Consider the following 27,959-nt stretch of genomic DNA (forward strand, 5'->3'; position numbering starts at 1 on the left):
TTTGATGTTTACAACTTTTGAATAATATCTGTTCAATGTAGAATGACAGACTCCAAATAGTTTTGAACTGGGCCTGACACTTACCAGATTGATGGACATGAACTATTGCTTCTCTGAGGTCATTGCTAATGTCTTTCCTTCTTGGCATTGTCTTAACAGACACCTAAATGTTCCAGACCAGCAACCTGACAAAAAAATTACTTCTATAGAGGATTTATAGACACATTTCCTAATGAACAATTAATCAACTGTATTTGATTAGCAGCATCTGGCTGCTACTTATCATCTTAATCCCTTTGGAAGCAGTAAGAGTGCACATCATTTTTTTTCTGCAATTTAAGCTTTAAGCTTAGTTTTTGTTAAATAAGTGACATGTTGTAACGTGTCATGAGTTGCTTCTTTTTTTGTCTGAGGCTGTATTTACCTAATTTTAATACTAGGTAAGGATTAGATGATTTTTCATTCTGTTCTGATATGTTAGTCCTCAGAACTAAACAATGATGCATTTTCATTTGAACGTACATAAGTGCTATTACTTTTGAAGTGTATAACTGACCATGAATTTCAATGTAATTACATTTAACATAATTCAATTAAATTGTATTTATATTATATAATTGTCGTCTCAAGGCACTTAAGTAATATAGTCCAATTCAAGCCAATTGGAATTCAATTCATTGTAATCATAATCCAATTCATTCATATAGAGCCAATTCAAAAAATAATATCCTAGCTAAGGAAACCAAGAGATTGCACCGAAAGTTGTCTTCAGTCCAATCTCCCGTCCTGAGCCTGAGGGACTGTGGAAAGGAACGACTCCCTTTAACAGGAAGAAACCTCTGGCAGAACCAGAACCAGGAAGAAACCTCTGGCAGAACCAGAACCAGGAAGAAACCTCTGGCAGAACCACAACCAGGAAGAAACCTCTGGCAGAACCAGAACCAGGAAGGGTGGCCATCCGCCTCGACCAGCTGGGGTTTGAGAAGACAGAACATAGAGACTGAATTGCTAATATGTCTGTTTTGAATTACAAGACAAAGTTATTGCATATGTTTTTATTGGTGTAAACTTTGCCTCAGCCTGTAACTAACATGATAATGATGATAACGTAATTTGAAAATAACATACGAGAAACAATGTCATTATGACATGTTTTGTTAGGTGTCTGGTGCATTGTAAGATGCCATGCTCACCTGGTCTTCATTTCTTAAATGGTTTCATGTCATAAATGTTTGTTTATATTGTGTTCTCATATCAAATATCCCTAACACAGTTAAAAGATAAAATGAGGTTGCAGGTTGAAAACTAGATTAATTGACAAACCGAGTCGGCATTTTACCACCTAAAAAATATAGCAAGGATTGGAGGTCTTCAGACCTGTAAAAACTTGTCCATGCTTTTCTCTCGAGTAGACTAGACTACTGCAATGGGATTTATACCGGCCTTCCAAAGAAAACAATCCAAAAATTGCAGCGTGTTCAAAATGCATCTGCACGGGTACTCACAAAAAACAAAAAATACGACCACATCACACCAGTTCTCAGATCTTTGCACTGGCTCCCTCTGTGTGAGAGAATTGAATTTAAAATGAATTTGCTGGTCTACAAATCCCTAAATGGTTTGGGCCAAAAATACCTGCTAAATCTTCTTATTCGCTATCAACCATCAAGAAACCTTAGGTCATCTGGAAAGGGAGTGCTAACGGTTTATAGTCCAAAGACAGAAAATGGTAAAGCATCATTCAGACATTGTGCTGCTTATTTCTGGAACAAACTCCCTGAAACACTGAGATGTGCCCCAAATGTTGCTACTTTTAAATCAAGGCTCAAAACTTTCTTGTTTTGTCAGGCCTTTGAAATGTGATGATCGGTGCCAGTGGTTAGAGTTGCAGATACTCTTGAGTGTCTATTCTATATCTCCTTTTTACTTGTCTTATCCTTTTTTCCTTACCAAAGCATTTTATTAATTCTATCTTGCACCACTTCTGGTTCCGGCTGTTACAGAAGCTTTTATTGTCCTGTTTTGTTTTACGTGTCTTTGCACGTTTTTATCTTTTCATTTTTTCATCCTTTTATTCTGTAATTTATTTTCCTGCTATCTAAAGCACATTGAGTTGCACTTGTGTATGAAATGCGCTATACAAATAAAACTGCCTTGCCTTGCCTTGCCATTATCTTGTGGCCACGATACATGGTGTGTATTATGTTCTCATGCTGGTTGTCATGAGAATAGGGTTTTGTTACTTTAATATTACATTAATTTCTCTAACATCTAGACACATACCCATACCACACTATAAAGAGTAGATGATGTAATAGAGGTTGAAACATCATATTGCATATATTTGCCTATTAATGAGGAAACACTGATTTAACAGAATTGACGTAACTCAGTTGCACTTTAGGCTCAGAAGTTGAAATCATACTCGATGCTAAGATTCCTGTGAATGTGACAATACGTGTAAAATTGTATTAATTCAGTTATTTATTTTGGTGAAACACAGCATGACTTTCATCTTTCTTAAGTTACAAAATATAATTGTTTAACATGCAGTAGACTGATATTTAAAGAGGATTTATTAATTAATCATTTAAGACCTGAGGCACCTTTTTACACGTGTGCTGGGGTCTTGGGTTTCAGTGGGTTATGGCAATCCATGATGTTTTTCTACCTGTAACCACATTATTTTTTTATGTATGAATTTATCAAAATAATTAGGTAAAGTGAAAGCAAACTGTGAAAATGAATCTGAAGTGTAAAATTAAATTAATTTCCTCCTTTTGAGAGGGGCTTAATTCAGACATTGTGTTTGTTTCTGAAGGGTGGACAATGTTCTGAAGCAGATGGTGGAGATTCGTGACCATGACCGAAGGTTGCAGCTGCTGGAGACACAGGTCAGCAATACGTTAAAGTATAATCTTTATGTTATGATTTGTCAGTCATCATCATTTGTTTGACAAAATTACAAAAACTTGTTCTTAGACATATACTTGAAAATGATCTGCTAATGATTTATTCATAAAAAAAATGCACAGCATATAAAACCATATTTATTTAGAATTTTTTGGGAACTTCCCCTCTTTTAATGCATCACAAATGAAGGCTTGATCATAGCCTAAATTCAACTAGTTGTAGTTGGGGGGGGGGGGGGGGGGGGGGGGGGGGGTCAAACACACAGCTTAGTAGTGTGTCGCAGCTGCAGTGAACTATATGGAGCTAAAAGACTAGCAGAAAGACACAACTGTTCCTAATATTAAAAATAAATAACGTGACTTGATACTATGAGGAATGGAAGATTAGCCTTACATGACAACTCATGTTTGGCAATTGGTTGCTCACAAGTGATTATTCCTGTAATTCTGTTCACAAGGCTCTTGAGAAACCCAAGGTTCTCCCCATACATTTTTTTTTCCAGCTGGAATACTGCTGCAGTGCCCTCTCCTGGATGACTGAAGCTCTTTCTCAAAGTAATCTGATTAAAGCCAGTCGGCCCTCTCCACTCCTCAAAGGTAAAGCCATCAGTTCAATTCAATTCAGTTTATTTATATAGCACCAAATCACAACAGATATCATCTCAAGGCACTTCAATTCAAGCCAGTTCAAACCATATTTTCCGGACTGTAAGTCGCATCAGTCAAAAAATGCGTCATGAAGAGGAAAAAAACACATAAGTCGCACCAGACTATAAGTCACAATAATTTAGAAATGAATTTCACAAAATCCACCACCTGCTTTTCAGTGAACTCATGGAAACTCACCTCCAGCTCTGGCGATCTTGCTTTCAGCCCACAATTAGCTTTCTTTGTTTTCTTCATTGTAGGCTAACAACTGCTTTTCACCAGTCCCTCACAAGTTTCTCACTCACTGTAAACTTTCTTTCTGCTGCTTTATTACCGTTTTCAGCTGCATATTTTACTACCTGTAGTTTGTAATCTGCAGAATAGGATTTTCTTTTTGACGTTTTAGACTTTCTCAGTTGTCTTAAAGTTAATGTTTCAGTTAATTTTTTAAGTGGAGCAGCATATAGTTGTCACAAGTCCAGAGTGTCCTCTCGCGACTGTAGATAGCAATGGTTACTTCTTGGTTCATGTCAGTCAGTATGAATTAACATTTAAAAACATGTTAAATTATATATTTTTTGATAGTTGCAACTATAGTCAAGACTATTGTCAAGTCGCAGGACCAACCTAACAATTTTACAAACAAAAAGTGTGATTTATAGTCCAGAAACTATGGTAATTAACTAAAAAAAATAATTGTCTAATTCATACATACAAAGTCTATTCAAAAAACAATATCCTACCTAAGGAAACCAACAGATTGCACCGAAACTTCTCTTCAGTCCAATCCCCCATCCTGAGCGTGCATGATGCGAATGTGGAGAGAAACGATTCCCTTTTAACAGGAAGAAACCTCTGGCAGAACCAGACTCAAGGTGGCTGTCCACCTCAACCGGACATCTTGCTATGGCCATTAAGAAAAAATTAGCCTTTAATGGGTTATTAAACATGAGCATTGGCTAATTAGGGGCTGCACACATAATTAGGTTTAGGCCTTGAGATCAATCTTAAAATTATTATTAAATCCCCAAGAGATGTGGTGTCTTTGCTCTTTTTATGTTTTTGGTTTTGAGTGCTTGCCTTTTAAGGATTCATTATTATTTTTTATCTTTTGTTGTAGATATTACTCCACTGTCTCCAAGCTGACTCACTGAATTCCAGGATCGCAATGGCAAAAACACACAAATTTACTTCAGAGAATTCAATTCAACTGCCACTTACCCAACCCAAATTTAATGCTAATCTGCCAAAACTAGCTTTTTGGGATTTTTTTAACAAAAGGGCAAGTTGGTCCCTGAAATTCAGTTTATTTATATAGAGCCAAATTACAACAAATGTCATCTCAAGGCACTTAAATAATATAGTCCAATTCAAGCCAATTGGAGTTCAATTCATTGTAATCATAATCCAATGAAATCCAATTAATTGATTTTGAAATAATCCAATTCATTCATATAGAGCCAATTCAAAAATAATATCCTAGCTAAGGAAACCAACAGATTGCACCGAAACTTGTCTTCAGTCCAATCTCCCGTCTTGAGCCTGAGGGACTGTGGAAAGGAACGACTCCCTTTAACAGGAAGAAACATCTGGCAGAACCAGAACCAGGAAGGGTGGCCATCCGCCTCGACCAGCTGGGGTTTGAGAAGACAGAAAAGAGGGAGAAAAAAACACCATAACACCATTCAAAGGATACCTGTTGGAACAGGGAAACACAAGTTAATAACCACAATAATGTCACATGTACATAATATCAATTGAGAAATTAAACAGGGGGAAAAAGAGAGCAAAGTGAGGAAAGGTGTGACAGATGAGGTCCCCCAGCAGTCTAAGCCTATAGCAGCTTAACTATAGGATGTTTCAGGATTACCTGAGCCATCCCTAACTATAAGCTTTATCGAAAAGGAAAGTTTTAAGCCTAATCTTAAAAGTGGAAAGGGTGTCTGCTTCCCGGACATTTACTGGCAGCTTATTCCACAAGAGAGGGGCCTGATAACTGAAGGCTCTGCCTCCCATTCTACTTTTAGAAACTCTGGGAACAACAAGTAAACCTGCAGTTTAGGAGCAAAGTGCTCTGTTAGGAAAATATCTTACAATGAGATCTTTAAGATATGATGGAGCTCGGTCATTAAGAACTTTATATATGAGGAGAAGAATCTTAAATTCTATTCTGAATTTAACAGGGAGCCAAGGGAGAGAAGCTAAAACTGGAGAAACATGATCTCTCCTGTTAGTTCTCATCAGAACTCTGGCTGCAGCATTTTGGATCAGCTGGAGGCTTTTCAGAGAATATGTGGGACAGCCCAATAATAAGGAATTACAGTAGTCCAATCCTGAAGTGACAGATGCATGAACTAGTTTCTCTGCATCACCCTGAGACAGGATGTTCCTGATTTTAGCAATATTACGAAGGTGAAAGAAGGCAGTCCAAGAAACCTGTTTTATTTGCTAGTCAAATGATCAATTCTGGTCAAAAATAACTCCAAGGTTCCTCACTGTAGAACTAGAAGCCAAGGAAATACCATCTAGAGTAACTATATAATTAGACAATTTCTCCCTGAAGCGCTCAGGTCCAAAGATAATGACTTCAGTTTTGTCTGAATTTAGAAGCAGACAGTTCAGAGTCATCCAGGTCTTTATGTCTTTAAGACATGCTTGTAGTCTGACCAACCTATTGGTTTCATCTGGTTTCGTAGATAAGTACAGCTGAGTATCACCAGCATAGCAATAGAAATGTGTGCCATGCTGTCTAATAAGGTTACCTAAAGGAAGCATGTATAAAGTAAAAAGAATCGGTCCAAGCACAGAACCCTGTGGAACTCCATGACTTACTCTGGTGTGTGAGGAAGATTCTTCATTTACAAGAACAAACTGGAATCTATCAGATAAATATGACTTAAACCAGCCTAATGCAGTTCCTTTAATCCCAATAACATGTTCAAGTCTCTGTAACAGAATGCTGTGATCGATCGTATCAAATGCAGCACTGAGATCCAACAGGACAAGCACAGAAACAAGTCCGCTATCAGAGGCTAAGAGGAGATCATTGGAAACTTTCACCAGTGCTGTTTCTGTGATATGATGCACTCTGAATCCTGACTGAAACTCTTCAAACAGATTTTTTTAATTATGTAAATGATCTCAAGAACTTTAGACAAAAAAGGGAGATTGGATATAGGTCGATAATTAGCCAACACTTCTGAATCAAGAGTAGGTTTTTTAAGTACAGGTTTAATTACAGCAACCTTAAAAGTCTGAGGTACTTATCCTGTCAACAAAGACCGATTGATCAAATCCAATATGGAAGTGTCAATTAAGGGGAAAACCTCCTTGAACAGTCTGGTTGGGATTGGGTCTAACATACAAGTTGATGGTTTAGAAGAGACTATTGCTGTTGTTAGCTCAGAAAGATCAACTGGACAGAAGCTGTCTAAATACAATTGAGGTTCGAAAGATACTTCTAAAGCTGCTGCACTTGATGATACATCAGTGATAATAGTGGGAAGGATTCCATTAATCTTCTCTCTGATAGAAACAATTTTATTGATGAAGAATCTCATGAAATCATCACTGCTGAGAGTTAAAGGAATACATGGCTCAACAGAGCTCGGGCTCTTTGTCAGCCTGGCAACAGTGCTGAAAAGAAACCTGGGATTATTCTTATTCTCTTCTATCAATAATGAATAATAAGCTGTTCTAGCTTTTATTAAACTATCTTTCCGGATTAATAGAGACTCTTCTAAATTAGAGGAACGCCACTGTCTCTCCAGCTTTCTTGTCGTCTGCTTTAACGCAGCTGTGAATTATACCAAGGAGCCAACCTCTTCTGACTGATTACCTTCCTTTTCAGAGGTGCAACATTGTCCAGTGTTGTACGCATTGAAGCTATAGTGCTGTCAACAAGAGAGTCAAGTTCTACTGGAGTAAAATTTAGGTAGCCGTCCTCTGTCATATCAGCACATGGCAGTGAAGAAAAGGATGATGAAATCAACTCTTTAAATCTGTTTACAGCATTCTGCATTCTTTAATCAAACCTTTACTTAAAAAAACCTACTCTTGATTCAGAAGTGTTGGCTAATTATCGACCTATATCTAATCTCCCTTTTTTGTCTAAAGTTCTTGAAAAATAGTTGCAGTTCAACTTTGTGATCATTTACATAGAAATAATCTGTTTGAAGAGTTTCTGTCAGGATTCAGAGTGCATCATAGCACAGAAACAGCACTGGTGAAAGTTACCAATGATCTCCTCTTAGCCTCTGATAGCTGTCCTCTGTCATATCTGCACATGGCAGTGAAGAAAAGAATGATGGAATTAACTCTTTAAATCTGGTTACAGCATTCTCTGATAGACACCTTCTATATGTAGAATTCTTCTCAGAAACCGTGTAGTCAAGTAATGTAAATTCAAAAGTTATTAAAAAATGGTCAGACAAGACAGAGTTATGAGGGAACACTGTTAACTGTTCACTCTCAATGCCATAAGTCAGCACAAGTTCAAGGGTGTGATTAAGGCAGTGAGTAGGTCTGTGAACACTTTGAGAAAATCCAATAGAGTCTAATATAGAATTAAAGTTAATATTTAGGCTGTCATTTTCAACATCTACATGAATATTAAAGTCACCCACTACAATGACTTTATCTGTACTCAGCACTAACTGGGATAAAAACTCTGAGAATTCAGACAGAAACTCAGAATAAGGGCCAGGTGGACGATACACAACAACAAACACAAGAGGTTTTTGTGATTTCCACTTTGGGTGGGAAAAACTGAGAATCAGAGATTCAAAAGAGCTAAAACTAATCTTGGGTCTAGGACTGATTAGTAACCCTGATCTGAAGATAGCTGCCACTCCTCCTCCTCTGCCTGTGGTTCTAGGAACATGAACATTTAAATAGTCAGAGGGAGTTGATTCATTAATGCTAACATGATCCTCCTGCTGCAGCCAGGTTTCTGTAAGACAAAATATATCAATATGATGATCACAGATCAAATCATTCACTAACAGAGACTTCGAAGGGAGAGATCTAATATTCAGCAAACCACATTTAATACTTTGATGTTTTTGTTCAGTTTAAGTTTTTGATTTAACACATATTCACATGTTGCTTCTGCTCACTGTCCAAAAACATGCATGTGATTTGTTCATTTCTGATTGACTCTTGGATTGAGTGTAAGTGTGGATTGCTGTTTATCTCCGTGTTGGCCCGGCGATAGACTTGTGACCTGTCCAGAGTGTACCCCACCACTCAGCCAATGGCAGCTGGGATAGGCTCCAGACCCCCTGTGACCCTGAATTGGAATAAGCAGGTGTAGAAAATCAATGGCTGGATAGATGCCATACACTGTACTGATGCCAAAGGGTACAATTAAAAAAACAAAAAGAAACTCAGCAAGGCAATAATATGTACAGGTGAATGTCTGTTGATGATGTCTGAGTTTAAAGTAAAATGTATACAGCTCTTTTGAACCAGGGAGCTTAGACAACTGCTTTTCTCATAAAGTACCCCTATATTCCAAAAAAATTTTTAGCTGTTCAATAAAAAACAACATTTTCTGTCTTTTGTCTTCCATTGCTTTAATAAAAGCATACACAATACCTGCTTTGGCTGAATTAACTACTGACATAAATATAGAGAGAATGCTATTTTAAACTTTTGAGCTTAGCTTCATGTCTTGTCAAATAACTAACTATTTCTGTCTTCATTTTTGCACTTGTTCACACTCTGCATGTGTAATTATATATATTAAACTCTTAATTGAAAATGGTCCTTTTTCAGTTTTGTGAATGTATAGTTGAAATGCAGGCTTTATTATACATCCTTAGAACTCAAATACCATATGCAGTATTCTTAAGCTCACAACAAGTATTGTATGTGGGATCATTTTAAAAGCAGCAGAGGTGAGTTTGCACACAGCTGTTAACAAAGAGAGTCTTCTGACTTTGGGAAACAAATTAAAATCAGTGCAATCAAACAAAGCCTAATTGAGAGGCAGCCAGAAGAGCAATCATCAGTGTCAATGAGAAGGTCAGCGGTTCATATCCTGGCTTCCGTAGACTAAATGTTTAAGTGTACTTGGGCAAAACATTGAACCCCAAGTTGCCTCTGATGTGTCCATCAGTGTGTGATAGAGGGGGGGGGGCACCATGTTACCTGAAACACTGTAAAGATTAGATGTGCTTGTGGAATAAAGTGCTTTGAGAGGTCAACTAGATGAGAAAGGTGTTGTATAAGTACAGTTAATTTTCCATTTACATAAAGGCTAGGTTGAAAGGCTGAATTAAGTTTCACTCTGAAAGCCTAAGTTGTGTGCTTTTGACTGTGAGTTTTACTTCTCACCCCTCACCTGAAAGATACCTCTGTCTGAGGCTGCATGCCTTTCAGGTCTTTCAGGCACATAGCCTCGGAGATAGCTAACTTGTATGAACTCCTAAGCAGATAGGGACAACCCCTAAAGGATCATCTTAAGGAGGTAAGCAGAGGGCAGTTCCAAACAACAAAAGCTATGATACTGTCATTGCCCATACCAACATTAGTACAGAATGAATGGTCTCAACAGTGGGAGTGTACAGCTAATTACAGGAACACTGTAAGTTTTGAGAATGGAAAAAAAACTCTCAAACAGTCACTAGCTGCATACATTTACAACTAACTTTAGGTATAAACCTAAATTTAAGTACAGTGGCCTGAAAAGTATTGACCTCTCTTGGTATAGTTCCTATTTTGCTGCCTTACAAGCTGGAATTAAAATGGGCATTTAGAGAGTTAATTATTTGTTATTGTGAAGCTAACAAAGTATAATACACATAAAAAAGTTTCTTTAGCTATGTCTGTATCTTTGAGTTTTTAAGTCCTGCTACAAATTCTCAATTGGATTGAAGTCTGGCTTTTGACTAGACCATTCAACACATTTAAAATTTTTCCATGAAACCTCTTGAGTGTTGAGTTAGCACTATGCTTTGGGTCGTTATCCTACAGGAGTATGAACCTCCATCCCAGTCTCAAATCTGTGAGAGACTTAAACAGGTTTTCCTCAAGAATTTTACTATATTTATCAACATTCATCATTCCCTCAATTCTGATCAGTGTCCCAGTCCTTGCCTATGAAAAACATTCCTGTATCATGTTGCTGCCACCACGATGTCTTTTCGTGGGGATGGTGTTCTTGGGATAATGTGAAGTGTTGGGTTTGCACTAGACATACATTTTTTTCTTTTTTTACACAATTTTCTTAAACACCAAATAGTTCAATTTAGTTTTTATGTTACAAGAGGATCTTCTTCCAAATCTTTGGGGAATATCCCACATGCCTTTTGCTGAACTTTAAACATGCTTTCTCACTTAATTCTGTAACAAATGTTTTTTTTTTCTGGCCACTCTACGGTAAAGCCTGGTTCTGTGTATGGTCCTTTGGGCAGATACACCAGCATTCACTTTGAAGCTTTCCAGCTTCTTCAGGAGCACATATACTGAATTTATGTGACACTTCAATTGCGAACAGGAGGATCTTTTTTTAAATTAAATTAAATGAAAAAATACTTTATTTATCCCAAAGGGAAATTACATTATTTTGAGAAAGCTAACTTGTATTTGTATTATTTAGCTACTGATGTGATGTGACTTCATATTCAGGGACTTCATAGCAGAGGAGGTGAATATACACTCACCAGCCAATTTATTAGGTACACCTGTTCATTTGCTTGTTAGCACAAATAGCTAATCATCAATCACATGGTTGCATCTCAGTGCATTTAGGCATGTAGAGGTAGGGATGGAAATTGTTAGGAATTTAGCAATTCCGGTTTCATTATCGATATCACTTATTGATTCAGTTCCTTATTGGTTCTTTTATCGATTCTCATACAGTTATATATAGTAAAAATGGCTTTGGTCGCAGTAACACTTTAATTTCAAGTATGTACCGACATTTGATCTAATTTCGCCTCTGTCATTTTAGTTTTCCCTGCCTCGATGAAATGGGTAGCTACAGGTATGTGGGAGCCTGCCCCTGATCCTGTCGCTGAGCCTGCACCACATTTTTGCAGTCGTCATCAACTAAATGTTAATATCAGATGGAAATTATTCATACACTATATCGTTAACATTATTACAATCAACAGGACCTGGAAGTTTTACATTACAGGGCTCTCAAGTTTTGAATGCAGGCGAGAGTGACAACCAGCAGTGTATCAAAGACTTAACATTTGTGCAAAGTAATTGCATGCTGTGTGGGTAAATGTTTCAGCATGTTGGAGGTATTTCCCCCTTTTGATGTGATCAAAGCTCTGCACCTGTTGCAACTGGCCCTAGTATTGTCCTTTTTGGTGAAATATAACTGAACTTTTGAGCGCTTCTGTCTCAACGCCATGTTGGAAACTGAGCCAAAGTACGAAGCGTGCACATGATGCCATCGTGCGAATGCGTCAGATATTAGCAGAACCTATAAATGGGATCGTTAGGCAGGCGGATTAACGATTCCACGGAATCGAACTACTGGGAGCCGGATCTCTTCGAGAACCAGTTACCGATTCACATCCCTATGTAGAGGTGATCAAGACAGCTTGCTGAAGTTCAAACCGAGCATCGGAATGGGGAAGAAAGGCCATTTCAGTGACTTTGAATGTGGTATGGTTGTTGGTGCCAGATGGGCTAGGTCTGAGTACTTGGACTAAGAAACTGGACAAAAATGCCTTGTGGATGTGTGAGGTCAGAGGAGAATGGGGAGACTAGTTCGAGATGAACAACAGACTAGTTCGGAAGACAATAGTAACTCGAATAACCACTCATTACAACCAAAGAATGCAGAAAAACTCGTTGAACTTTGAAGAAGATGGGCTACAGCAGCATAAGACCACACTGGGTGCCACTCCTGTCAGCTAAGAACAGGAAACTGAGACTACAATTCACACAGGCTCACCAAAATTGGACAATAGAAGGTTGGAAAAACGTTGCCTGGTCTGACGAGTCTCGATTTCAGCTGCGACATTCAGATGGTAGGAGCAGAATTTGGCGTAAACTACATGAAAGCATGAATCCATCCTGCCTTGTATCAGCGGTTAAGCCTGGCAGTGATGGTGTAATGGTGTGGGGGATATTTTCTTGGCACACTTTGGGCCCCTTAGTACCAATTAAGCATTGTTAAATGCCACAGCTTACTTGAGTATTATTGCTGACCATGTCCATCCCTTTATGACCTTAGTGTACCCGTCTTCTGATGGCTACTTCCAGCAGGATAATACACCATGTCACAAAGCTCATATCATCTCAAACTGGTTTCTTGAACATGAAAATTAGTTCACTGTACTCCAATACAGTCACAGTCACCAGATCTAAAATCCAATGAAGCACCTTTGGGATGTGGAGGAACGGGAGATTTGTATCATAGATGTGCATGCACAAATCTGCAGCAACTGCATGATGCTATCATATCAATATGGACCAAAATCTCTGAGGAATGTTTCCAACACCTTGTTGAAAGTATGCCATGAAGAATTAAGGCAGTTCTGAAGGCAAAAGGGGGCCCAACCTTTTATTAGCAAGGTGTAACTAATAAAAGTGTGCCTGTGAGTGTATATGCAAGAACCCCTTTTTCTTTTTTTTCTTTTCTTTTCAGAGATTAAATTATTTTTTAAATTTGTTTCACCTCAGCAATTAGACTATTTTGTGTGGATCTAATCTGATCATTTGATCAAATGAAGAGAAAAGTGAATTTAAGTTACAGGTTGTAATGCAAAAGATGTTTATAACACCACGGGGAACAATAGCAAGCCACTGTATACATTTCATTGGCTACTTATTTGTATAAAAAATATAAAAGCAACGTAAACTGAAAAAGCCAAGAGCCAATGTCATGTCTGGCTTGAACATAAAGGCCTATGGTTATTTCTTGGTGGCATCTTTTTGTGCAGACTTAATTTAAATTTACTCGTAAAATGAGGAGAGGAATTGTTCATTTTTGTCCATCATTATTTAAAGCTTCAAATTAATCTTCTAACTTGCTCAATGCACACAACACACAAACACACACCACTCCCCTTGGGTAACTGTATCTTGGAAAGTGATTTCCCTCTTTAGGCAGTCCTTAAATGGAAAGTGCTTGGGATGAATTTGGCACTGGATTCAACTCAGAGATGAAAATGAATCCTGCTGGGGAATTTCATATCTGATTGATGAATGGGCTGATGAAGTTCACTTACTGTCATCTCACAACACATGTTCCAGCATCTCTTTTTTGTTTGTTTTTACCTAAACAGTAAAATGTCATGTGTAAGTATGTTTATTTTTCCTCTTTGCCAATATCCTCCCTCAGATAAAGCACAAAAGAAAAAAAGGTATAAAGAAGTTTTCTGAGGTGAATATTTGACAGCAGAAGCTGGGACATAAGTAAATGGGTCTAGTTGGTCAATGCAAGTAGACTCATGGTCCAAACTGAGAGAGAAGACATGTCTTTGGCATGTCTGAACTCATCTCCACTTTCAGCCACTTTGCAGTCTTCATCTCGATCTGATCTCCAATCTCATTCTATCCTTTGCTCAGCTGTTTTTCACTGCTACTTGTGTATCACCATGAGAAACTTAATTGCAAATATGTTCTTAAACCTATGATATATTTACTATACAAATATATAAATAATGACTGATAACTGGTGATGCTGACTCAGTCTCCACTGTTTTGAAAGAGGTGGGCTGGGATTTGTTGGTTGAACGAGCACATGTTTTAGGGCACATGTTTTATTTGACCAAGGGACTACATAAGAGTTGAGAGCAACAGCTTAAACAGATTCCCCAAGTTGCCACATGACTGCCCTTTGTAGACAAGAAAAAATCAACATTTATTTAATCCTGATTGGCAATAATTAATTTGCAAATATACCCATGTAAGCATAATTACAGAATCAATACATTTGGCAGCATTTTTGTTCGACTCAAAATTTTGAGTGGCTATTCTTCATTTACTTTATCATGTGTACAAAATAGGTTAATTGATTATATCATGAGTATCAAGAAATTGTGAAACAAATAATTGAGTAATATTTATTAACTTTAATCAAGTTTGGTTAAGGCAATATCTCAGTGTTCTTCTCACCAACTTCTATTTTCCCCACATGTGGAAGTGAGAATTGGCTGAAGATGGGAGATACTGTGTTGGTCCAACAGAGAGAGCCAGGGAGGCTCATATTACACTGACTCTCACAGTGTGTGGTTTTAAATAGAGTGGTTTTCAAATCCTCCCTGCAGAAGTCTATCTATTTTGGGGATAGCGTGTAGGGGAAGGAAAAGTAGATGGGCTACAGATCAGTGTCTTTGCTTGGCACCGAAGCTTAATAGCACATACGCTTTAGCTACATCAGCATAATTGATTTACTGAATGTATGAGACATAATTTAGGAAAACATGGCCAGACGATGGTCCAGTGTCTGATAGTATTTAATACCTAGTAAAAAATAGCAGACCTCATGATCATGATCATGATCATGTTATTCAACAAAATAACGTTTTAGCTATTTTTTAATATAAAAGTGTTTGTCTTGAGAGCAGTGAGAGGCCCAGGATCATCAAAACCAAATAGATTTTTCTCCCTAGGAACATGGATATGCTTATAGCAGATGTGTGCACCACAGATGTTCGATGACAGCACTGAGTTCCACTGTAGTAAATAGGGTAATATTTAGGTTAGTGTAAACAATTTTGTAAACATAAACGTGATCATGATATAAATCTAGAAGTTGTTCCTTTCCATTATGCACTGGCATTGTCTGTTTTAGAACTCTATATTTGTGTTTGGCTCCATGATTATTTGCATTCAACTTCATACAACAATCAATCTCCGCAGTGGAACATCCTAGAAATCCAAAAATAATTGGAATGTTGGGTTGGCGAAAGAGTAATGTTGGCACTCCAGTAGAAAGGTCAGAGATGCACCGTAATAGTTAATAATCTCACTCTGAGAACATAGATACCAAGACCAAATGTCATGGAACTCTGACCACGGCATAGTGAGAACCTATTACTGGAACACAGTAGAATGGACAGACCAACCAGCTTTGCAACTCATTTACCAGCATTGTCGTTCCTTGTCTGTACTGCCAAAGAGACAATATATTCGGACACCTACACCTTAACAAAGTTATTGTAGCAAATTATAGTCTGCATAGTATAGTATAGAATCTCAGCCTTATCATGCCAACTAATGATACTTTCCCTCACATTATGGTCACATTATTTGCCCGAAACTACTCCGACAATGTGACTCTAAACTCAGACATTTGATGATGATGGAGAAGCAGCTATGGCTTACTTGCACCTTATACCACCACAAACCATTCCCCTCTACTACTGGAAACTTATCTTATGGATAGAGCAGGCCTGCCCACCAGCATTTGCCCCTGTCAGTCACTCTGACTGCCCCCCTTCTTCTCAGCTTACCCCATAGGTCGGTCTCACTCTTTTTCTGTCGCTCTCACATTAGTCCTGTCTGTGCCTTCAGCATTGACCAGTTTCTGACGGATCTCCTCTCAGTTTATTACTGGAGTCTTAACTGATCATTCAAGTGGACATTAAGACACTTTGTCTTAAAGTGGCCTCAGATTTAAGGCAAGAAAACTGCATTTTTGAGGATAATTTTTTTCCCAGACTTGGGAGCGAATATCTAGATATCTGCTTGGAATATCTTCTCTGCACATAACCTTGCCTATTGGATGCTGCTAATTGGTATCCATTCAGTACTGTAGAGGTCAGTCTGAGTGTGTGCAACTCTTGAGTGGGTTTGAATTTGTTAGGTTGTGTCTGTTGGGGGTACATAAGCAAAAAGCTGCAGTGCTGGACTCCTGCAGTGATTCCAGGTCATTTCCCTATCACTTGACTCAGTCTTGGCTGTGAACATGGCATCACTGAGAAGTTTGATTGTTGCATTGCTGCTGGCATTGCTCTGCTCCTTTCACACCCCACTGGCCCCCATGGCAAAGGCACAAGATCTGCCATTCCGCTCTGAGCAAGGTCTGATGGCTGATGATGACGACGATGATGATGATGACGACGATGAAGACGACGACGACGACGATGATGATGATGACGACGATGACGATGATGACGATGATGATGATGATGACGACGATGATGATGATGATGATGATGATGACGACGATGATGATGATGATGACGATGATGATGATGACGATGATGATGATGACGATGATGACGACGATGATGATGACGATGATGATGACGATGACGACGATGATGACGACGATGATGACGATGATGATGATGATGATGATGATGATGATGATGACGACGATGATGACGATGATGATCATGAAGGTCAGTCAGTTTAGATGCAATTGATCTGACATCCCTTTGTTTTTTCATGTGTCGGCATATATACACACATTTGCACCTGCACTACACTGCAAACTGTGTTTCGCTCTTGCATCAGCTGTAACTGACTTTTGTGTTTCAGTGAAAATCATGTCAAGTACTGTTGCTGTCAGAATGTGACTGTTAATTTAAATTAGCAATAAAAAATGACTCAGTTCTGAAGCATAGATGTTTTATTAACATAAACTGATATATTTAAAGTTAAATGGTAAGTGACAGCTGATGTTAGAGTGAACAATATGTTCAGATACAAATGTTTGCAAATGCATTGCTGTACAGTGTGCAAAAGGGGAGGAGCTAAGTGTCATGTTAGCCACTCCCCTCCGATTCACAGTCGTACAACTTCAACGTCTCTTTGTCAGTGTATTATCTCATGTATCAGAGCTCATTGGTAATCACAGTCCCTCCTCCACCCCTTTCCAGCTGTCCATTTCCCTTACTGTCTCTGACACTGTGTTCTTTTCCCTGCTTAACTAGAGTTATGAGCACTCTGGGGAAATTGAACTGGCCCATCTGAAGTCCAACTGTCCGAAGTCCTTCGTACAGTGCACTAGATATGAACTTGGGGACTGCAGAAGCATTGATTTGAGAGAGAGAGAAAGAACCAAAAACCAATTTCACATGAGCCAAGCCCATCTTGGAAATCAGTCATTGGGGTCACTATTCTAAGATCTTTTGATTTGTGTTTCGTTTGAAAATATAGTTCCTCCACTAGGATCTTCCATTCACATTTGTTTTGGATCAGAATGAGATGCATATGTGTCTTTATATGAACTTGCAGAGAAAGAAAGAGAGACAGTGATATAGCAAGTGAATCAGGGATGGGTATTGCTAATGAAACAGACCGAGGGAGAATAAAGCGAGAGGGGAGGTGCAGGAGGGCCACCATCTAAATTGGTTAACTTTAAAACTTAAATTACCAGCAGATTTAAAGTTTCTCTCTTTCTCCATATCTCTCAATCTCTTTCTTTCTCTGGGAAGCGCTTATGTTACTGACTGTTGAGGACGTGTGTAATGCATTGAATTGATTTTTCAAGTCTTGTGTATGTACTTGTAAAATTGCTAAAGAAAGGAAAAAGAATAGCTTTCACTCATGTATCTGTTAACACTGTATTACCTTATTTAATTTTTCTAAAATGCTGACATTCTGAGTCATTAAATGAAAATGGCTTTCAATGCACACTTTAGTAACTTCAAATAATCATGAAAATTAAATTTTGAGTTATATGCTTTAACACCCTTGCTCATCAGTGTTTATTTTACACTGATTTAATAAGATACAAGTTGAAAATAAGTTAATTGTAAAACTAGGCTTATCATATGTGTAACAACCCACTTGTTTTGAAATGTTACGTCTGTGGATTTGTTGATTAGATTTTTAGAGCGTCAGGGAAAGAGTGTTTGGGAAAAGAGAGAAACATCTCTTTTTTAATCAAATTGTTAAGAGATGAAATGGTTTTCTGCTTTTTCTCTTCACAAAACTGTGATTTGTGAACAATCTTGTGGAAATTATGAATGTCAATACATCTTTAACCCTACTTTCATTCATTAATAAATCAAATGATCATAAACTGCTTAAATGTAAATTTGTTACCAAAGACATATGTTTAGAATTTGAGCTGTAAAACTGCATGATGAGTAAGATTTATCTGAGATCTGTACAAATGCATTTGATCATGTTGCCTGTATGAGGACCAGAGCTACAGATGTTTGACACCTGTCTGAGTGAGTATCTGTTTTGACACCAGTTTTTATTCGATGTGCTGTAAATGCTTATTCAGGAAACGTACAAAATCTGAGAGAAGAGGTTGAGGTGGGGGAGAGGGGTGCGGTGAGCTTAAGTGCTCAAGTGCAATATAACTGCAACAGTGTTCATTGAAATAAAGGGAGGAAAAATCTCTGATATCTTGATGACATATTTTTGGGTGGTTATTTTGACAAAGATTAACACATTTCAAACACTTGAAACTATTAAGTAATTTTAATGAAATGCATGTACTTAACATTCAGTACAATTCTATTTATCTAAAATGGCATTCTTACTGCTGATGAAAAAATATATATATTTCAGTCAAAATTTATATCTATTCACATAATTCATATATTTTCAGATTGCAATATTCATAATGTTAACTGGTCACAGAGAATATATTTCAACAAAATGCATTTACTTATATTCTGTACTACAAATATTAGGTACTTAGACTTTTTTTACCCAGAATACACAGCTATGTATTTGTAGTTTTTAATTTATGCTCCAAAAATTATGGTCTTTTGTGAAGGGCCATTTTTTTGGTTTTGAAAATATTGGCATTATTCTAGGGGAAATCAGTAAAATATTTCTCTCACTGATGCATTACATCAACATTAATATAAGAAACAAGTTACAAAAAGCTGGCTGTAGTTAAGAAACCCATCATCATATCAATATTTTATGGATTTCATTCAAGTTTGAATAAACAATTGAGATATTCTAAAGTCACAATAAACTTCATGCCCACTTTAAGTGCACATTATCACAAGTATGTCTGGGAGTGATCCATGATTGGCTCACCCAAATCCAACATTTCCCACACCCAGTTTGACCAATAAGGGTAAGAGTTAGTGAGCAGGGTTATGCATCAGTGGGCGCTCCTTTTAAAGTACAACGACAAACAATTTGAACGCAGGTAGAGTTGGATGGTCAGACTCCACTCCCTTGAAAACCCTGCCTACTAACCCTTGCTCCCAACCTGAACCAGGAGAGGCTACTCTATCATCTCAGTGATGTAACTCTTATCTTGATTTAGCATTACTGAGTGTTGAACTTAATATCAATATACTTTAGTTCTAAAGTCATATATTTATTTACACTTTCTGCAGATGGTGATGATGACGATGATGATGATGATGATGATGATGATGATGATGATGACGATGATGATGATGATGATGACGATGATGATGATGATGACGATGGTGATGATGATGATGATGATGATGATGATGATGATGACGACGATGACGATGATGATGACGATGATGATGACGATGATGATGATGACGATGGTGATGATGATGATGATGATGATGATGATGACGATGGTGATGATGATGATGATGATGATGATGATGACGATGGTGATGATGATGACAAAGATGATGACAGTGGTGCTTACCACAAAGGCTCTCTGTGCTCGTATTGTGAATTCTGTGAGGTACGTCTGAAACCTGATTTGAGAAATTGAATGTTATCATCTAAGGCATAGGAAACTAGAGTCCAACAAAATTAAGTCAGTGAGTTGAGTATGTCAAATATTTTAGAAGCTGATGTTGAAATGGAGACAATGCATAGATAAACTCATAAAAACAGATTTGATTTATTCATAAACTGACATGCTTTCTTCCAGCACTGTGACAGCTGTGATAAATGTCCTTGTGAAGAAGGAGACAAGTCTGAACACTGTGATGACTGCAAGGTGAGATAGTATACTTTACATGTGACTGCTGTTCAGTCTATGATCTCTTCAAGCCCCAAAGCAAAAGAGAGCCTCAGTCTACGGTCAGGGGCCTCTGCGTGTACTTTACAACACAAATGTGAACAAATATTTTCCCCTGGCCAATAATTTAAGTAAAAAGTGTAATCAAATTTCCAGAATATTTATTTACATCAGCTGAATCCTAATGACTCAGGTGATACTGTTGACCATAATTTTAGTTTTGATGGAAATATTCTGAAAAGTGTCAGGTGGACAACCTTGAAGTTTGTTGGAGACATATTGTAGAACATACTGTAAGCATTCATTGACCAAAATGCTCTGATCTTTTATCTAGTACTTTCATCAGGTCAAAACTTCAGTTTGTCCAATACTTAAAAGATACATGTACATTAGAAATGCTTATGAAAAATTATTTCAATCGACTTGAACTTCGCCACTTGTTTTGTGCTGATAACTTGTAAAAACAAAATGTTAAACTTTACCTGTTACACATCAGCTCATTAACAGTCGTTCAAACTCACAGTGACTGAATACTCTTGTTGCGTTGTTGCAGGGGGATAGAGTTTATCCCTGGCCTTCAAAAGCCACCTGTCCAATACAGGGCTAACAAAAAACAGTCTACTACTCATTCTCACAGTTAATCTAGAAACCCAGATTCATTTCCCGTGCTTGTTTTTGGGCTGTGGGACAAAACAGGAGCATTTGGAAACAATCCAAGCAGGAACAGAGATAATGGTAACAAATGCTGTTTCTTTTTATTCACAGATGTGCAGTTTCTGCCACGTGTGTACTCTTTGCGAAACAGTTTGCAAGCCTGGTGAGTACATTTAAGTTACCCACAGTGAGAAAAGCTCTTTTTTCAGGATCAGATCACAAAAAGAAAACTTCTTGCTTTCTCATTTTAATCAGCTACCCCTGCTACAGTATATGCTACTGTAAAAAATAATTAATAGTTCCTAAAGAACAGGGTACCCTGAACTGTGCTTAAAACTGAAGGCAAGACAAAAGAGTTAGATGTTTGTTAAAAAAAAATTGAGATTTATTTTCCCATACTCAAGCAGAGAGGACCAAATCTGGCTGTGCAATAAGTCATTTATAATCCTGAAGCATCATAAGAATAAGTAAAATGTGATTTCCAAGTTGCAGTGTATTGCAAGGCAGGGGTTTTCCCTGTGGTGTGAAATGCTAACTATACAGTTATATATAGTTTGTTGGCTCTACTTCACTCTTACTTAATCTTTTTCTTTTCTCCAGGAGGATTTGTTGATGAAGTGACAGGATCAATCTACAAGTAAGTGTAATTTACACTAACCCAAATACTGTGGAACTACTTTGTGAACTACTGTTTATAAACTCCCTGTCTCGTTGCCCACAGGACTGTAGCTGATGTCTTTGATGATGATGATGATGCCAACTGAACCAAACTATATGTTGCCACCATGTGGCCAAATTAATGTTGTTCACCTTCACTTCTGATTTTCCTTATCTTTGTAATTTCTGTTGGGAAGCTAACCTATTTGCTTTTCAATGATTGAATGGAAATTATTCAAACAAACCTTAATATATATTTGTGTAATTGTGTACAAGTTGTACTTTTAAGGAAAATGTTATTAAAGTAATTCCGGATGATATCAAATAAAAAAGGGATATTTTTAGTGCTCAATCTCATTTTCAAATACTCTATAGTCTGACTGTGTGGAGCATTGTATTCAACAAAATAATCTTTTTCATCTTTGAATACACCACTTCACTTCAGAGTTAAAAATGGCCAAAAACCTCCTGTGTGCAATTTACTGTAAAGAAAATAGAGACATTTTTCAGCTGACTAAAACACTGACAGAATGTGTGGATTTAAATGACTGTTGAATAAAGGAAACTCATAAGATGGATGTTAGAACACCTATGTGGAAAGAGGTCGGGGAGGTAGTCAGAGGTTTTGTCGGCCCCAGGACCAGATGGAGTCATCTACCGTGTTTATAAAAGAGCACCTGATATCCTAAGGTTTTTGTGGAGGCAATTAAGAATAGTTTGGGAGAAACAGTTTATTCCTAGAGCATGGCATAGGGCAGGAGGCGTTCTTATCCAAAGGAGAAAGAGTTCTTGGACCTGAGTCAGTTCTTAATTTTGATTTGTGATGGGGATCTGGAGGATAATCCCAGCTAATCCTGTGTAAGAGAGCAAGGATGATAGATACGAGGTAGGTAATAACCTCTTCTAGATTGACTTTAAAACTCAAATAATAAATCCACATACCGTGTGACGGCGAACATGAAGAAGATATTATAAAAGAGATATACAGTCATTAAAAAGTATATCTCCAGAACAGAGCTTTAAATTGTTCAGCTGCTGTACAGAAGTTTTATAGTGCTCACCTTAGTGATGTTGACTTTTGGCACAGAAATTTAAAGAGTTGAAAGAATTAGCATTTGAAAACATCAGCTTTTGCTTTGCATGTCATTTTACGCTACCTATTTTGAGGAAATGACATCCTGCCCTATACTTTTGCTCTAAGCATTTCATGGTATGTGATAGCAGGAGACCCTCCACTATACTGTAACCTAATCCTAACCCTTTGACTTGTTATATTAATGGTGTAAAATGATGCACCAAAATCTTAAAATGTGTAAAATGTATAAAAATGTTTTTTATAATGTATAAAAACAAAGTGCCGAAAGCAGAGTTCTATTTATAAACATTGCCATGAAAGCACACTAGGTAGACTTTACTCTAGACTAGAGCAAGGCACAAAACCTCAGATAACATTATTCAGCCATTGTGAAATAAAGGCATGTTGGCACAATGTATGGGATTAACATTTGGTAATAATACAGCATAGAAAAAAAATTCGATGAAATGAATATTTTTTTATGCAGAAAGTTGTAAAGTAGCCCGGGCAGCAGGGAGTATAGGAGAGTATAGGGAGCTGGAAGTGGAAAGGTTTTTTCAAATCAATTTAATTCAAGAGACCCCAGATGGAGCATACAGACATACATACATACATACAGTTTAGTTTTTATTTACATTTAATTATATAAATAGATCATTTCAAATTCAATTTTCATTTATAAAAAAGCCAAAAGCACACATTATTTGCATCACAACAACACAGCACAATAAAGAGCACAACAATCCAGAGAGACTTACAATGTGTTTTAATGGAAACAAGGAATTAACAGAGGACTAGTAATCAGGTGCCTGCAGGATGCACATTTTACTTACCATCTCCTGACTGACCATATTTCTGTCTCCATCATGAACCATCTCCCTTTCCCATGGGGAATGGGTTTCAGTGGTGGCTGATCACTGAAGATTATGAGGGGCAAATTTGTGAACCTACATTAGCAAGACATGGCTGGGGTCTTAATCCCCAATACACTCCTTTTCTAAGTTGACGCATTATCCCCTATCATGCCTTGTTTTAACAATTTGATGCAAATTTCTAAGGTTTTATTGAGATGTATGAGACAGGCTTTGGTCAAAACACCTGTTGGTTTAACCACAGTTGTTCTTGCCCAGTTCAGGAAAAGAAGGAAAGAAGAAGAGGAGAAAAGGACAAAAGATAAAGATATGCATTATGCCATCGTGTCAGTGTCTCTGAGTATTATGTATGCAATGGAACAGATAGAAATAGCCTAATGTGAATTAATGTGTTCATTAGCCTCTTGCTAATGATATCTAGAAATAGCAACATTAGCTATGTTATGCTACTATTTATATACATTCATTTCATTGTTAAGCCCTGATAAAGGCAGTGTGAGGCCAAAAACTATTGGTTTTATTTCATTAGTTCCGCTATGAGGTAGCTGTTTACATTAAAACTTAAAAACTATCGAAATTTTAATTTAAATCATAGAAAGAGTGCCCCTGTCTCTACCTAACGTCTAACATTTTGTAAGCTATACTTTGTGATATAGCTGGTGGTGGGGTTGGCAGTGTTACAAAGAGTGGGTGGACAAGGACATTGAACTGTGTCCACTGAGGAGGCAGAGACAGTATGTTTAAATAAGAAAATAAGTTCATTAAAAATAATACTACCGGTAATTAAAACTAAACCTGGACAAAATGAGGGATAAAAACTGCTGGAAAGAAGAAAATGCAGACATAGAATATAAGAAAGGTCATTTTATTTATACAAACATTGACTAAAATTACCAACCATAACACAAAGTATTAATAATTATAATAAAAGACTAAAATCAGTGGGCTGGGGCCTCAGTGGGAGGCAGACTACTGGGAAAGTGCCCCTCATCACCTGGGTGCGACACTACACAACAAACACACAACATGCAATAGAAAGTGCCCCAGTGTCTAATTGCATGTAAATGTGATGTCCTTACCTTGCCTAGCCTCACACTTTGGCTACGTTCAGACTGCAGGTTTTAATGCAAAATTCCGATTTACTGCTCAAATCCGATTTTTTTGTTTGGCTGTTCACATTACCTCTTCGATGTGGCCTGTCTATGCATTGCTGTGTGAACAACTCACGCTCCTGAAGTGACTCGTATGCGCAGTTGATCATTGATGACATCATGCTCATAGAGCAAGCCACAATGGTGTTTAGGGAAGCAACCATGAAAATGGCAAGCGGTACTGCGGTATGGCTTAATGCTAAAAATAGTGTGTGGCGGCAGCCGGCAAATGTGTGAGTGGGTGACATCACGAAGGAGGAAGAGGAGGAAGAAAATTCAGATGGCAATGATGGCTCTATGCGGAGCAATAACAGCAACTTGCGCACGGAGAAGTATTTGGAATTGTAGACTAACTGGAACGGATTACCTTTACATTCTGCATAACATTCTCATCCTCCTTGCAATAAAGACTTACAGGGTGCTGTCGCTCCTGCCAAAAAGCGACTGAACCCTGTAAGTCTTTATTGCAAGGAGGGATGTTGACCAAATTCCTTGTACATGCACCTGGTTTCCTCTACTATTAATGCTGAAAAGACAGAGAATGTAACCCCTCTCAATCCAGATTTACAGGATGCAGTCGCTTTTTGGCAGGGCTTCTCCTGCCAAAAAGCGACTGCACCCTGTAAATCTTTATTGCAAGGAGTGATTTTGACCAAATTTACTGAACATGCACCTGGCAAACACAGAGTCTACAGTTCTTTATATACTGCATTATTGTATTCATAATTGTACTGTTAAAAGTACAAGTTATCCTAAAAGTTACTTACATAAATGTATTTCAATACCTCAGTTTCAATGATTTTCTGAAGATTAATGCAGATAATTGCAGATAAGAATGTAGAAAGTTTTAACGTCATATTAGATAGCAGTCATATAACACATATTGAGATATCAATGGTGGGTAATAACGATTTACATCTACTTCATTATAACTATTAAAAAAAACATTTCTCTCAGTGCTGCGTCTGCCAGCTGACCGTATATTATATCTACGAGTAAACCTACGCCCACTTCCCCTGAACTGATGCGCGTTCCCATGGATGGGAGTCGTTTTTCGGCAAGCAGTCTCTTTTTGGCACAAATGAACACCGGAACCTATCTTAGGACACTGAAGAGATCAACGGCATCCAATTGCCAATAATGCTGCTGGGTGATCCTGCATACCCCCTGCGAACCTGGCTAGTCAAAGGCTACACAGACACCGGGACTCTGACAGACCAGCAAAATCATTTCAGCGAGCGACACAGCAGGGCTAGAATGACAGTTGAATGTGCCTTTGGGCGACTTAATGGGCGATGGAGGTGCCTGGGTAAGCGCCTGGATGTGGATATTTCTTCTGTCCCCACCATCATAAGTGCATGCTGTACACTCAACAACATATGTGAGAAACATGGTGAAGCATATGAAGAACCTGCTCAAGCTGCACCACTTGATGAGAGAACAGCAGGTGGAGGCGCAGAAGATACTGCTCAGCCAGCAAGAGTGAGGGAGGCCTTGACAGAGCTCTTCTACAGCCAGCGTTGAACTATCAGCACTCAGTATTCAGTGTTAACATTTACATGATTTAAAAAAAAAAAAGAATCCAGGGGACTTTTCTTTGTGAAAAATAATAACTTTCATCATGTAATTTTCCAAATATTTAGTTTCAGAAAGTAGTGCAAAACATAAGATGTCAGGTTTGTCCTGTGTGTCATGTGCAACAATTAAATAAAAATCCTGGACACTACACTTGCTTAAATTGTCCATTTCTCAAGTCATTGGAAGGGAAGCACGGTTGTGCTGTTGGAGGATGTACTGGTGCCTGGTAATTAGGTGGATGTGGATAGTGTTGTTACCTTTCCATAATCTGACTGAACAAGGTGAGCATCTTGATTTCATGTGCATGCTGTGCTGCTTGCATCTTCAACTGAAGCTCACTGTCATCATTGTTGAAAGTACTCCCAATCTTTTCAGCAAAGACTTCAAGTGCTGTTTCCATTTTTGTCTTACTTTTTCTGGTCTTGGAAGATGTAGCTGCAATAGTTTCTGTGGTAGAATGAAAAATAAAAGGTAAGTAGTAGAGGGCAGACATGATAAAAGTTAAGATTTCTATGACACGTTTAACTGGATAGCTTCTGGGACAAAGCTGACGGTGGACAGAGATTATACCATAAAAATAATTATACTTATAACATAAATACTTACTGAATCTAGTTATTTAATTAGTATCTGATTACGGTCTCACCAACTGATAATTTATTACTATCAGCTTGTTGCAGCCCTGAAGCAAACAGTAACACCAGCACCTGATCACAACCATCACTGTTAATATTGTTGCTTACTTCTAGATGACCTGGTGGCTGCTGTGGTCGTCTCATGGGCCTCTGCACTCTGCTGAGGTGATGAGATGGCATCAGACATAGAGTTATCTCCTAGGGCAAAAAACAGATCAGATTACAATGCCACAGTGTCAGAGATTAGATCTTTTTTTTTTTTTTTTTTAAATCCAGACCTATACAACATTTTCACACATACTTTTGGGGGCAAATACGCTGGGAGTTAAATGCTCAGACATGAATTACATCCTCTGTAGTTGTTTTACTTTTGGTACTGTGTGCATAGTGCAATGAGTTCAACGTTTGACTGAAATGGACGCAGTACAAGAATTTTCTAAATTTCTAACATACCAATCATAAACAAGTATTATCATGAACCCCACTTAAAAGTCTGTAACGTTATCATCTCGTGGATGAGAAATCAAACTGAAGTGGACGAAATACCACAGGTGACAGAACAGTCACGTTAAGTTTGCATTGCGCAGTGCCTGCTACAAGGATTTAGGAGACTTTTCTGACAAAAAGTAAAACTATATATTATTGGGTCCATAATTGCGTGAGTGTCAGATTGTGAACTTACCTGTGTCGACGTCTATTTCATCCCTGCCAACTCAGCTTGTTTCACTCTCCAGAGTCTGGGGTTCATCTTCAACTACAGCCACAGAGCTGTCTAATAGTTCTAATGGCTGAACGCTTGGCCTGTTGCCTAATATACGGTCCAACTCATCATAAAACGGACACGTAATTCGACCACGGCCACTACGTTGGTTCGCGTCTTTAGTCTCTTTGAATTTAGCCTTCAGGCTTTTTACTTTTCTTT

The 27,959-nt window shown here is 37.9% G+C and overlaps 2 protein-coding genes across 2 annotated transcripts in view; both read left to right on the top strand.

Moving 5' to 3' along the window:
* Window positions 1–4,785, top strand: part of trpm4a (transient receptor potential cation channel, subfamily M, member 4a) — a 69,017-nt gene extending 64,232 nt beyond the window's left edge. The window contains exons 26-28 of the mRNA XM_072368307.1: window positions 2,822–2,894; window positions 3,416–3,509; window positions 4,681–4,785. Of these exons, the coding sequence (XP_072224408.1) occupies window positions 2,822–2,894; window positions 3,416–3,509; window positions 4,681–4,706 (193 nt within the window). The 3' untranslated portion in view covers window positions 4,707–4,785. The remainder of the gene's footprint in view (window positions 1–2,821; window positions 2,895–3,415; window positions 3,510–4,680) is intronic.
* An 11,192-nt stretch (window positions 4,786–15,977) lies between these two features.
* LOC140273238 (uncharacterized) lies at window positions 15,978–22,047 on the top strand. Its single transcript, XM_072368752.1, has 6 exons — window positions 15,978–16,879; window positions 19,799–20,133; window positions 20,326–20,394; window positions 21,181–21,232; window positions 21,670–21,706; window positions 21,791–22,047. Exons 1-6 carry the CDS (start codon window positions 16,441–16,443, stop codon window positions 21,831–21,833), a joined length of 975 nt encoding a protein of 324 aa, XP_072224853.1. The 5' UTR covers window positions 15,978–16,440; the 3' UTR covers window positions 21,834–22,047.
* Window positions 22,048–27,959: the final 5,912 nt, after the last annotated feature.

The sequence above is a fragment of the Leuresthes tenuis genome, unplaced genomic scaffold (genome assembly GCF_036924035.1).
Source record: "Leuresthes tenuis unplaced genomic scaffold, fLeuTen1.0.hap1 SCAF_17, whole genome shotgun sequence".
NCBI classification, from domain to species: Eukaryota; Metazoa; Chordata; class Actinopteri; order Atheriniformes; family Atherinopsidae; genus Leuresthes; species Leuresthes tenuis.

Coding starts and splice junctions, on each gene's coding strand:
- LOC140273238 (XM_072368752.1), top strand. CDS start 16,441: ATGGCATCACTGAGAAGTTTGATTGTTGCATTGCTGCTGGCATTGCTC. Junction 16,880..19,798: donor TGACGATGATGATCATGAAG/GTCAGTCAGTTT, acceptor CACTTTCTGCAG/ATGGTGATGATGACGATGAT. Junction 21,707..21,790: donor GTGACAGGATCAATCTACAA/GTAAGTGTAATT, acceptor CGTTGCCCACAG/GACTGTAGCTGATGTCTTTG.